Raw genomic sequence first — 12,248 nt, forward strand, 5'->3', positions numbered from 1 at the left:
CAGAGATTATTTTATAGTTTATTGATCAGAAAGACAAACAATGACACAGATCAATACTTTTAATCATCAATACTGTATTTATGTGTGTGTATATATATATATATATATATATATATATATATATATATATATATATATATATATATATATATATATATATATATATATATATACACACACAGTATATATATACAGTATATATATATATATATATACTGTATATACTGTATCTATGTATATATATACTGTATATATATATACAGTATATATATATAGATATAAATATATATATATACAGTATATATATATATACTGTATGTATATATATATATATAGATATATTTATATCTATATATATACTGTATATTTATATATATATATATATATATACTGTATGTATATATATAGATATATATTTATATCTATATATATACACTGTATATTTATATATATAAATATACAGTATATATATATATACACAGTATATATTTATTTATATATATATATATATATATATATATAAATATACAGTATTTCCTTTCAAACTAAACATTTTCATCAATAATATTTTACAATCAGAAGTCGCTCCATCAACACGAGTAAAGGTGATTCTATTGTGTTTCTACTTTATTGATTATATAGAAGTGATCAGGAAAACATAATGTGATAATTTTAACAGCTATGGAAGTTAAATGGTGACGACTTTAAATAGATTTAAAAATGAAACAGAGTAAAATATCTTTAAGTATTTTATGATTTCATTTTTCAAAACAAAACTTTATTTATTTCAGTAATTCAAATTAAATTTCATCCATTTATTTTACTGAAATGTAATTTTATTTTCACATCTTTGTTGTTGTAAAAGATCAATTATTAATATTGTCAAAAAGATTAAAAAAATTTAATTATTTTAAATTTTCAAAGATTTCAGTATTTTTTCAAGATGTTTTAGGTTTCAAATGTAATTATACAAAATATATTTTAGTCTGAATTGAGCTTTTCTATTTTTAAAGTATTTTTGTTAAATTATATTTCTTTAATATTTTTGTAAATTTATTTTCTATCTAAACTTGTAATTCTGAATTGTACAATTTTAATTCATCTATTTTATGGTGTTAATACTTAAAATAAATCTTTTTTATTTGATTGTTTAAGAAACAAATAAATCTTTGAACTTTTAATCATTTAGTTAATTAATGTCTCGTGTAAAATGATCAATATTGGTTTGATAATAATTTAATTATGAATATTAAATCCAAAGTTCAAACTATTTCACGTTCAAAATAAAAAAGACAAAATGTGAAGTTTAATTAACATTTTGTCTATTTTATTTATTTACTTTAAGTACGTTTTTTTAAGTATTTGACAGAAAAACAATCTAAAAGGTGAATTTATTGTTAAAACATTTTCTCTTCATCACACAAAGAAGAATGTGATGATTCCGCTTCAGAACATGTTTGACTTCCACTGAGCTCCGTTACTGCCCTCTGTCAACAACAACAACAGCAATCAGTTATTAGTGTTAAAGTTAGGACTTCAGTAAAGTATCATAATTCATAACTGTCATGTAAAAACTTACTGGAGAAATCTTGGGTTGCTTTTTTCCTCTGAGATCCAGAAACCTTTAAATCACAAAATACCAAAATATAACAATGAATATGAATCAACCTTTGCTTAACTGTAACAGAATTTTCTTTTAATTTGAAAATATATGAAAACTAATATATATATAATTAAAAAAAATATAAAATATATATATATAATGTAATGCATATTTGGCTTCATATTTTAAATGAAGTTATAATAGTAGTAATATTCTTTTTTGTCACGATGAATAAAAACGAACCTTCTTCTTCGATCCGGCAGCGTTCAGAGCCGCGATCTTAGTCTCGATATCAGACACCTGCACAAGAAATGTATTAATATGAATGTATTAATATTATCATTAACATTAATGATGCAACATCCCATAATTACAGCGCGTGTCTTTGTTCAACTCGTCCAGACTGTTTGTTCATTTTTTCTGTCATTCTTTCATGTCAGATATAAAAGATCTTTTTATTTTTCCTCACCTCGCTCTCGGCGCTCTGGACTCGGGCGGCGGTCCGAGTCACCACGTCCTCCAGCTCCGACAGCTCCGAGTCCGTCGCCCCCCCGAACCGAGTCTTGGCGCCCTTTTCGAGTCGTCGCAGCTTCGTCTCGAGCTCGTAGGACTGACCGGCCGCCATGTACACCTGCACAGGTAACACGAGGACCACACCTGAGACGGAGCTAAGACACACCTCCAGACCGAGAACAGGGCCGAGTATCGCTGACGGACTCAGACTGGGTTCACTGAGGTTCTTTACCCTCATCTTTAATCTAATAACGGATCAGATCTAAGCTATGAAATAGAGATATCATGACTACTAAATAAGTTCTTCTAGAATAGATAATAACTTTATAGTTTTCACACATTTATGAGCAAATTTAAACAATCACAAGACTCCTAATCTAAACCTCATTAAAACGTTTTATACAGTTATTAAGTCATTATTTGAAAGATATGGTTTCTGTAATTTACTCTGCAATTTTTTAAGGTTATTTTCATTTGAACTTTTTTATTTATGAGATAAAGACTTCATATTTATGGAATGAATAATTCATATTTCATATAGTTTTATCATATTCATGAGATGTTTCATCATATTCATGGGATGTTTATCATATTCATGAGATGTTTTATCATATTCATGAGATGCGTTTATCATATTTATGAGATGTTTTATCATAGTCATGAGATGGTTTACCATATTCATGAGATGTTTATCATATCCATGGAATGTTTTATCATAGTCATGAGATGGTTTACCATATTCATGAGATGTTTATCATATCCATGGAATGTTTTATCATATTTATGAGATGTTTTATCATATTCATGAGATGTTTTATCATATTTATGAGATGTTTTATCATAGTCATGAGATGGTTTACCATATTCATGAGATGTTTATCATATCCATGGAATGTTTTATCATATTTATGAGATGTTTGATCATATTCATGAGATGTTTTATCATATTCATGAGATGTTTGATCATATTCATGAGATGTTTGATCATATTCATGAGATGTTTTATCATATTCATGAGATGTTTTATCATATTTATGAGATGTTTTATCATAGTCATGAGATGGTTTACCATATTCATGAGATGTTTATCATATCCATGGAATGTTTTATCATATTTATAAGATGTTTGATCATATTCATGAGATGTTTTATCATATTCATGAGATGTTTGATCATATTCATGAGATGTTTGATCATATTCATGAGATGTTTGATCATATTCATGAGATGCTCCCAGTATGCTCCACAGATACCCAGCCCTGTTGGAGACACAGCAGCCGGGGAGATTTAAAGCCAGTCCAGACATTTCCTTCATGCTTCAGACGAGGCGGGGGGGTTTCGGCTTAGTTTGACCTTCACACAAAAAGAGGCGTGCAGTTCGTGCATGAAGCTTACATTTTCCTCAAGTTCCCTGAAAGCATCATCTGCCTGCTTAACGTCAGTCCCTACTAAGTGGGTTCTGTCGACCGGCTCTGAGAGGCCGTACTCGACCATTGCGTTTTCTGTGGCATTAATGGTTCTCAGGACCTCAGTGGTGAGGTCACAGAGGGCGGCAGCAGTCGATCTCTGAAAGCCATGTAGAGGGACAGATGTTAACAGCTGGACAACAACACCTGATCCTGCAGCAGCTACCGGCCCGGACGCAACGGGACGAGCGGCAGAGTCCAGTCGAGTCTGGAGGGCAACGATTTCTTAATGATAGAGGAGGGCCAATGTGTCACTGTCAGCTTCAGAAGTGAGTATTACTGAGAGTATTTTGTTACTTTTTGACAATAAACCACTTGTGTGACGAAAACTGAACCCTGTCTCCTAAAAATGACGCTTTCAAACAACCAAACTGCATTCTCCACTGAGTACTTTTCTTTCTTTATGTTAGATTCAAGAACACTGATGCAAACAGGACACTTGAACAAAATATTATCCAGAATAAGATATTCAATCCATAGTAGACGTCGTCTTCGTGTCTTCTTCTCCTGGTTTAAATCTGATGTGGTGAAACACCACAGAAGAAGACGTGTGTGATCCAGGCAGGTAGCTGCTGACCTTCACATTTCCACAACCTGCTGAACGGTTACGAGCTAACGCAGGAGGCAGCCAGTTAGTGAGGAGTCTAACAAAACAAATCTTTATCATAGTGACCAATCATCTCCTCTCATTTATCCATATGTTCTTGTAACTACGTGACATGTGGAGTGGAACTCCATAATAAAAAGTCTTTTCAATTGATTCGTCAGCTCACACATTGTACAGATTGTAAACGTTGTTTTGGGGTGAAGCTGAGCCCTAACATGGAAGCATGCACCACAAATGGGACCCTGGACGTTTACAAAATGCACAGAAGAGTTGACGTTGTGTCAGATAGATTAGATCCATCTCGCTCAAACAGGAGAAGAACTTACATCAACTATTTAAAAACGTATTCTAGGCCTCTAATGAATACATTAGTCTCCATTTAGGTCTTTTTGAAACCTCCAGGTTCCCATTTGCTGTAAACTCCGCCCTGAAGTTGAACTCCCTCCTACCTTCTGAGCCTCGGTGGGCATCTCGTCGCTGGATGAGCTCAGTTCTTTGTCCTTCAGAGAGTCCAGGTTCAGGACCGGGCCGCCCCTGATGCCGGCCACACTTTTACCCGCAGAGGAGGTCTTCTTTCCGGCCTCTTCGTCCGACGACGCTCCCTTATCGCTCAGGTTCCCCGCCAGCTCGCTCAGCTTCCTCCTCAGCTTCTCCTCCTCGTTGTGACCGGACGGAGTCAACGTCTGCCGGAGGAAATGTATTTATTGATAAAAAAATACATTATACCAGAATATCAAATGCAAACATCACAGATTAAAGTGTCACCTCGTCAGCAGGCGTCATCTTCTCCTCCAGGCGGTTCAGCAGACTCTCGATGGCCGACATGCGTTTGTTCAGCTCGTTCATCTAATTCAAAAGATCAAAGAAGATGATCCCGATGTTTGATGAACACTCAGTTTATACTTTGGAGAATACAATATTTCCACTTATCATGGAAAATAAATTCCATGATTATATTGTGCCGAATATTTTACATGAAAAATAAATAAATCCAGACCTATCATCTATCTATCTTATTGTGAAAACTGTTTTTGTGACTTTCTATTGGTTTAGTTTTAGTTTTCGTAGCAAAGATTGTCAGATTCTGAGTTGAAATGTAACAGATAATAAGAGACGACGACACACTCGGACGCTGATCGGTGATTGGCTGCTTTCCCTTACGGGCGGGGCTTGTCCCAGGTTCTCCTGAGACGAGGCTCTGCTGTTCTTGCGGCGGTGGGGGGGCTGCTGGTACACGGGGGGGAACCTCGGGAACTCGTCCTCATCAGAGGTGTCGACGTACTGCTGCCGAGCCACCGAGGAGCTGATCTTAGACAGAGAACGAGCCCGGACCATCCGGCTCTCTCCACTGTCGTCTGACAACACAGGTAAACACACACAGGTAAACACACACAGGTAAACACACACACACACACACACACACACACACAGGTAAACACACACAGGTAAACACACACACACACACACACACACACACACACACACACACACACACACACACACACAGGTAAACACATAAACATAAACACACACACACACACACACACACACACACACACACACAGGTAAACACATAAACATAAACACACACACACACACACACACACACACACACACACAGGTAAACACATAAACATAAACACACACACACACACACACACACACACACACACACACAGGTAAATAGAGACAGGTAAACACACACAGGTAAACACACACACACACACACACACACACACACAGGTAAATAGAGACAGGTAAACACACAGGTAAATAGAGACAGGTATATACATACACACACACACACACACACACACACACACACACAGGTAAATAGAGACAGGTATACACACACACACACACACACACACACAGGTGAATAGAGACAGGTAAACACACACAGGTATATACACACACCTGTAAACACACCTGTAAACACACACATGTATAGAGAAAGGTAAACACACTGTACACATGTAAACCACACACAGGTATAAACCAACAGGTGAATACAGTCACCTGTTGGTTTTCCCCTTAGAATGGCTCACCTTTACCTGATGATTGCTATCACCTGCCTCACCTTTACCTCACCTATACCTCACATTTGCCACACAACAAACCAGTGAGAGACTCAGTCTGACCTGCTGGGAGCTAAAGTACCCACAGTCTTAACCACATGTGTGTGCTCTTATGTATACTCTGTGTGTACTGTGTGTATTTGTACACATACCAGGTCTCATGGCGTATCGGTCCAGACTCTTCCTGCGGTTCGCTCGGTGGTTGTACACGTCGTAGTCCACATCGTTCCTGTAGCCTCGATCCTCCAGAATCTGCTCCACAAAACAACAGAGAAGCTCTTTGACATGATTCTATATTAATAGTAATAATTAACGTGTTGTTGTCGTACTTGTACAGACGGTCGCCGCGAATACGGGAAATATTCTTCGGGGTCGAAATCCAACGGATGAACAGAGAGCAGACGTTTGCTCTTCCTCATCTGAAGGAGAAGAAAGGAAGAGCTTCAAATCTGAAGCTTCACGTCTGATCCAAAAATCTGAATGTTTTCATTTTTAGGTTCATGTTACCACTTTGTAGCGCTGAACCTCGGCTTCTCCGTGGTCGTCCTCCATCCCGTTATACACATCTACAGGTAGAAATACACCAATTATACACATCTACAGGTAGAAATACACCAATTATACACATCTACAGGTACAAATACAACAATTATACACATCTACAGGTAGAAATACAACAATTATACACATCTACAGGTAGAAATACAACAATTATACACATCTACAGGTACAAATACAACAATTATACACATCTACAGGTACAAATACAACAATTATACACATCTACAGGTACAAATACAAGTCTGGATTAAAATACACATGTCATGTCGTGACGTGGTGACTTGGTGATGTCGTGACGTTGTGATGTCGTGACGTGGTGATGTCGTGACGTTGTGACGTGGTGATGTCGTGACGTGGTGATGTCGTGACGTTGTGACGTGGTGATGTCGTGACGTGGTGATGTTGTGTCGTGACATGGTGATGTCGTGTCGTGACGTGGTGATGTGACGTGGTGATGTCGTGTCGTGACGTGGTGATGTCGTGACGTTGTGACATGGTGATGTCGTGACGTTGTGATGTTGTGACGTGGTGATGTTGTGACGTGGTGACGTGGTGATGTTGTGATGTCGTGACGTGGTGATGTTGTGATGTCGTGACGTGGTGATGTGGTGATGTCGTGACGTGGTGATGTGGTGATGTCGTGACGTGGTGATGTCGTGATGTCGTGTTGTGATGTCGTGTCGTGATGTGAAGTGGTGACGTGGTGATGTCGTGATGTCGTGACGTGGTGATGTCGTGATGTCGTGACGTGGTGACGTGGTGATGTCGTGTTGTGATGTTGTGACGTGGTGATGTCGTGACGTGGTGACGTGGTGATGTTGTGACGTGGTGACGTCGTGTTGTGATGTCGTGAAGTGGTGACGTGGTGATGTCGTGACGTGGTGACGTGGTGATGTTGTGACGTTGTGACATGGTGATGTCGTGACGTTGTGATGTCGTGACGTGGTGATGCCGTGTTGTGATGTCGTGTCGTGATGTGAAGTGGTGACGTGGTGATGTCGTGATGTTGTGACGTGGTGACGTTGTGACGTGGTGACGTGGTGATGTCGTGACGTGGTGACGTGGTGTGGTGACGTGGTGATGTCGAGATGTCGTGACGTGGTGACGTGGTGACGTCGAGATGTCGTGACGTGGTGATGTCGTGACGTGGTGACGTGGTGATGTTGTGACGTGGTGACGTGGTGATGTCGTGACATGTTGACGTGGTGATGTCGTGTTGTGATGTCGTGACGTGATGACGTGGTGATGTTGTGACGTGGTGACGTTGTGACGTGGTGATGTTGTGATGTGATGTTGTGTCGTGATGTGAAGTGGTGATATGGTGACGTGGTGATGTTGTGACGTTGTGACGTGGTGATGTCGTGTTGTGATGTCGTGTCGTGATGTGAAGTGGTGACGTTGTGATGTTGTGTCGTGATGTGAAGTGGTGACGTGGTGATGTCGTGTTGTGATGTCGTGTCGTGATGTGAAGTGGTGACGTGGTGATGTGGTGATGTGGTGATGTTGTGACGTGGTGACGTGGTGATGTCGTGACGTGGTGATGTCGTGACGTGGTGACGTGGTGTGGTGACGTGGTGATGTCGAGATGTCGTGACGTGGTGACGTGGTGACGTGGTGTGGTGACGTGGTGACGTGGTGATGTCGAGATGTCGTGACGTGGTGACGTGGTGATGTCGTGACGTGGTGACGTGGTGATGTTGTGACGTGGTGACGTGGTGATGTCGTGACATGGTGACGTGGTGATGTCGTGTTGTGATGTCGTGACGTGATGACGTGGTGATGTTGTGACGTGGTGACGTTGTGACGTGGTGATGTTGTGATGTGATGTTGTGTCGTGATGTGAAGTGGTGATATGGTGACGTGGTGATGTTGTGACGTTGTGACGTGGTGACGTGGTGATGTCGTGTTGTGATGTCGTGTCGTGATGTGAAGTGGTGACGTTGTGACGTGGTGATGTTGTGTCGTGATGTGAAGTGGTGACGTGGTGATGTCGTGTTGTGATGTCGTGTCGTGATGTGAAGTGGTGACGTGGTGATGTGGTGATGTGGTGATGTCGTGACGTTGTGACGTGGTGATGTCGTGACGTGGTGATGTAGTGACGTGGTGACGTGGTGATGTCGTGTTGTGATGTCGTGTCGTGATGTGAAGTGGTGACGTGGTGACGTGGTGATGTCGTGACGTGGTGACGTGGTGATGTCGTGACGTGGTGATGTCGTGTTGTGATGTCGTGTCGTGATGTGAAGTGGTGACGTGGTGATGTCGTGATGTTGTGACGTGGTGACGTTGTGACGTGGTGACGTGGTGATGTCGTGTTGTGATGTGAAGTGGTGATGTGGTGATGTGGTGATGTTGTGACGTTGTGACGTGGTGACGTGGTGATGTCGTGACGTGGTGATGTCGTGACGTGGTGACGTGGTGACGTGGTGATGTCGTGACGTGGTGACGTGGTGATGTCGTGACGTGGTGACGTGGTGATGTTGTGACGTGGTGACGTGGTGACGTGGTGATGTCGTGTTGTGATGTCGTGTCGTGAAGTGGTGATGTGGTGACGTGGTGATGTTGTGACGTGGTGATGTGGTGACGTGGTGATGTCGTGACGTGGTGATGTCGTGACGTGGTGACGTGGCGATGTCGTGACGACGACTCACTGCTGCGGACGTCTGGCATACTCTGAGTGTCGTCATCACGACCACCTGAAGAAGAAACACAAGAGGTCTTATGATATTATATATTATTATATCAATCATGTTTCAATATTTACACAAATATATAGAAATAAATAATAGAGTACAATAAACAAGTATCTAATGAATAAGTGAATATCTGCTGTTTCTTATTTAACATCGTTAGATATTAAATATTGTTTACCCAAATGTAGATTTTATTTTTAAAAACATTACACCTTTTTCTTCATATAATTTACAAAGTAATAAACATTTAAAAGGCATTTGAATGAAGGAGTCAGCTGGTGTTGAACAGCCTGAGTGTGACCGATCTGAGGTCAGCTGACAGTCTGATGACCACATGTGATGTCACACTCACCGTCTCCGTTCAGCCTCTTGTACAGTGACCTCATCACCTTCGCGCTGCCGAAGCGCTTGAAGCGATTCCTGACGTTGTCGTGGTACCAACCCACAGTACCGATCTTCAGCACCCTGCGGGAGTACACGCAAATACTTCATTAGTACACAGCAAATACCTCATGTACACACTGGAGTACATCTACTACCCGACCTGAGGCGATGTTTCTGAGACGGACACGTTCCTCACCTGCGCTGTCAGGACCTACCTGTGTGTGTCTCACCTGGTCATGCGGCAGTTGTCACACACCCAGCCGTGCTCCTTCTTGTTGTAGCGGCTGCAGGACTTGCAGGTGTACATGTGGCAGTCCAGACACTGACGTTTACTGTTGACAAGGAACTTAAAGGGCTGCAGGCAGCGGATGCAGTGAGACTCGGACAGGTGACTCTGAGAACCCAGCAGCTCTCGCTTTGTGTCTTCCTTCTGGATTTGAGTCTTCAAGTCACTGCGATTCAGCAGAGAGGAGACAGAGGAGGAGCAACACGACATGTTACAACAGGAAGGGATGAACCAGAGGTGGAACAACAACATGTAAAGGTCCATCAGTCGGATTGAAAATCAGAGAAACATACACGTTACATGAGATCGATCCTATTTTAAGTTTTATTCAACATCATAACAAACCAGCGTTCGTTGTCTGTACTATGGTACATCTACTACAGTACATCTACTACCAGAACTACAGTACTTCTACTACCAGAACTACAGTACATCTACTACCAGAACTACAGTACATCTACTACCAGAACTACAGTACATCTACAACCAGAACTACAGTACTTCTACTACCAGAACTACAGTACATCTACTACCAGAACTACAGTACTTCTACTACCAGAACTACAGTACATCTACTACCAGAACTACAGTACATCTACTACAGTACATCTACTACCAGAACTACAGTACATCTACTACCAGAACTACAGTACTTCTACTACCAGAACTACAGTACATCTACTACAGTACATCTACTACCAGAACTACAGTACTTCTACTACCAAAACTACAGTACATCTACTACAGTACATATACTACCAGAACTACAGTACATCTACTACCAGAACTACAGTACTTCTACGACCAGAACTACAGTACATCTACTACCAGAACTACAGTACTTCTACTACCAGAACTACAGTACATCTACTACCAGAACTACAGTACATCTACTACAGTACATCTACTACCAGAACTACAGTACATCTACTACCAGAACTACAGTACTTCTACTACCAGAACTACAGTACATCTACTACCAGAACTACAGTACATCTACTACCAGAACTACAGTACTTCTACTACCAGAACTACAGTACATCTACTACAGTACATCTACTACCAGAACTACAGTACTTCTACTACCAAAACTACAGTACATCTACTACAGTACATATACTACCAGAACTACAGTACATCTACTACCAGAACTACAGTACTTCTACGACCAGAACTACAGTACATCTACTACCAGAACTACAGTACATCTACTACCAGAACTACAGTACTTCTACTACCAGAACTACAGTACTTCTACAACCAGAACTACAGTACTTCTACTACCAGAACTACAGTACATCTACTACCAGAACTACAGTACATCTACTACAGTACTTCTACTACCAGAACTACAGTACATCTACTACCAGAACTACAGTACTTCTACTACCAGAACTACAGTACATCTACTACAGTACTTCTACTACCAGAACTACAGTACTTCTACGAACAGAACTACAGTACTTCTACTACCAGAACTACAGTACTTCTACAACCAGAACTACAGTACATCTACTACCAGAACTACAGTACATCTACTACCAGAACTACAGTACTTCTACTACCAGAGCTATAGTACTTCTACTACCAGAACTACAGTACTTCTACAACCAGAACTACAGTACTTCTACTACCAGAACTACAGTACATCTACTACCAGAACTACAGTACATCTACTACCAGAACTACAGTACATCTACATTTGAAATGTCAACCTGACGTGGAGGCCATAAACAGATAGAGTAGATGATGTGAATTAGATTGGAGTTATTATTATTATTGTTATTATTCATTATTTCAGTGAAATGAGATGATCAGAATCACAGGGAGTGTTTTTCTCCAGACGGAGGACAGAAGCTGCGTTTGTTGCTGACGGTGTCGTCATTGATCGGTGACTCCGCGGTGTTTCCTGTTGTTGTAACCAGAGATAGTTCACATTAAACTCTCTCTGGTTACAACAGGGGAGTCTGTGTCTCTGAGTTAGCCCCCGGGGCTGATGGGAGTTGCGGTCTTTAGTGCGGAACACAGCGCGTCTTTGTGAGCTTCCTGTTGTCTCCTGC

At 40.6% G+C, this 12,248-nt stretch overlaps 1 protein-coding gene across 2 annotated transcripts in view; it reads right to left on the bottom strand.

Moving 5' to 3' along the window:
- Positions 1–1,344: 1,344 nt before the first annotated feature.
- Positions 1,345–12,248, bottom strand: part of mlpha (melanophilin a) — a 16,639-nt gene continuing 5,735 nt past the window's right edge. For both annotated transcript variants that reach the window (XM_068730006.1, XM_068730003.1), the window contains exons 3-15: positions 10,133–10,354; positions 9,871–9,983; positions 9,477–9,521; positions 6,775–6,833; positions 6,597–6,686; positions 6,420–6,519; positions 5,351–5,544; positions 4,955–5,035; positions 4,639–4,872; positions 2,073–2,234; positions 1,847–1,903; positions 1,580–1,622; positions 1,345–1,487 (exon numbers count right to left, since the gene is read on the bottom strand). In XM_068730006.1, the coding sequence (XP_068586107.1) occupies positions 1,447–1,487; positions 1,580–1,622; positions 1,847–1,903; positions 2,073–2,234; positions 4,639–4,872; positions 4,955–5,035; positions 5,351–5,544; positions 6,420–6,519; positions 6,597–6,686; positions 6,775–6,833; positions 9,477–9,521; positions 9,871–9,983; positions 10,133–10,354 (1,441 nt within the window). In that variant the 3' untranslated portion in view covers positions 1,345–1,446. The remainder of the gene's footprint in view (positions 1,488–1,579; positions 1,623–1,846; positions 1,904–2,072; positions 2,235–4,638; positions 4,873–4,954; positions 5,036–5,350; positions 5,545–6,419; positions 6,520–6,596; positions 6,687–6,774; positions 6,834–9,476; positions 9,522–9,870; positions 9,984–10,132; positions 10,355–12,248) is intronic.

Source organism: Cebidichthys violaceus, unplaced genomic scaffold (genome assembly GCF_023349555.1).
Source record: "Cebidichthys violaceus isolate CVI_PGR_0920_01 unplaced genomic scaffold, fCebVio1.0.p SCAF_103, whole genome shotgun sequence".
In the NCBI taxonomy this organism is placed as follows: domain Eukaryota; kingdom Metazoa; phylum Chordata; class Actinopteri; order Perciformes; family Stichaeidae; genus Cebidichthys; species Cebidichthys violaceus.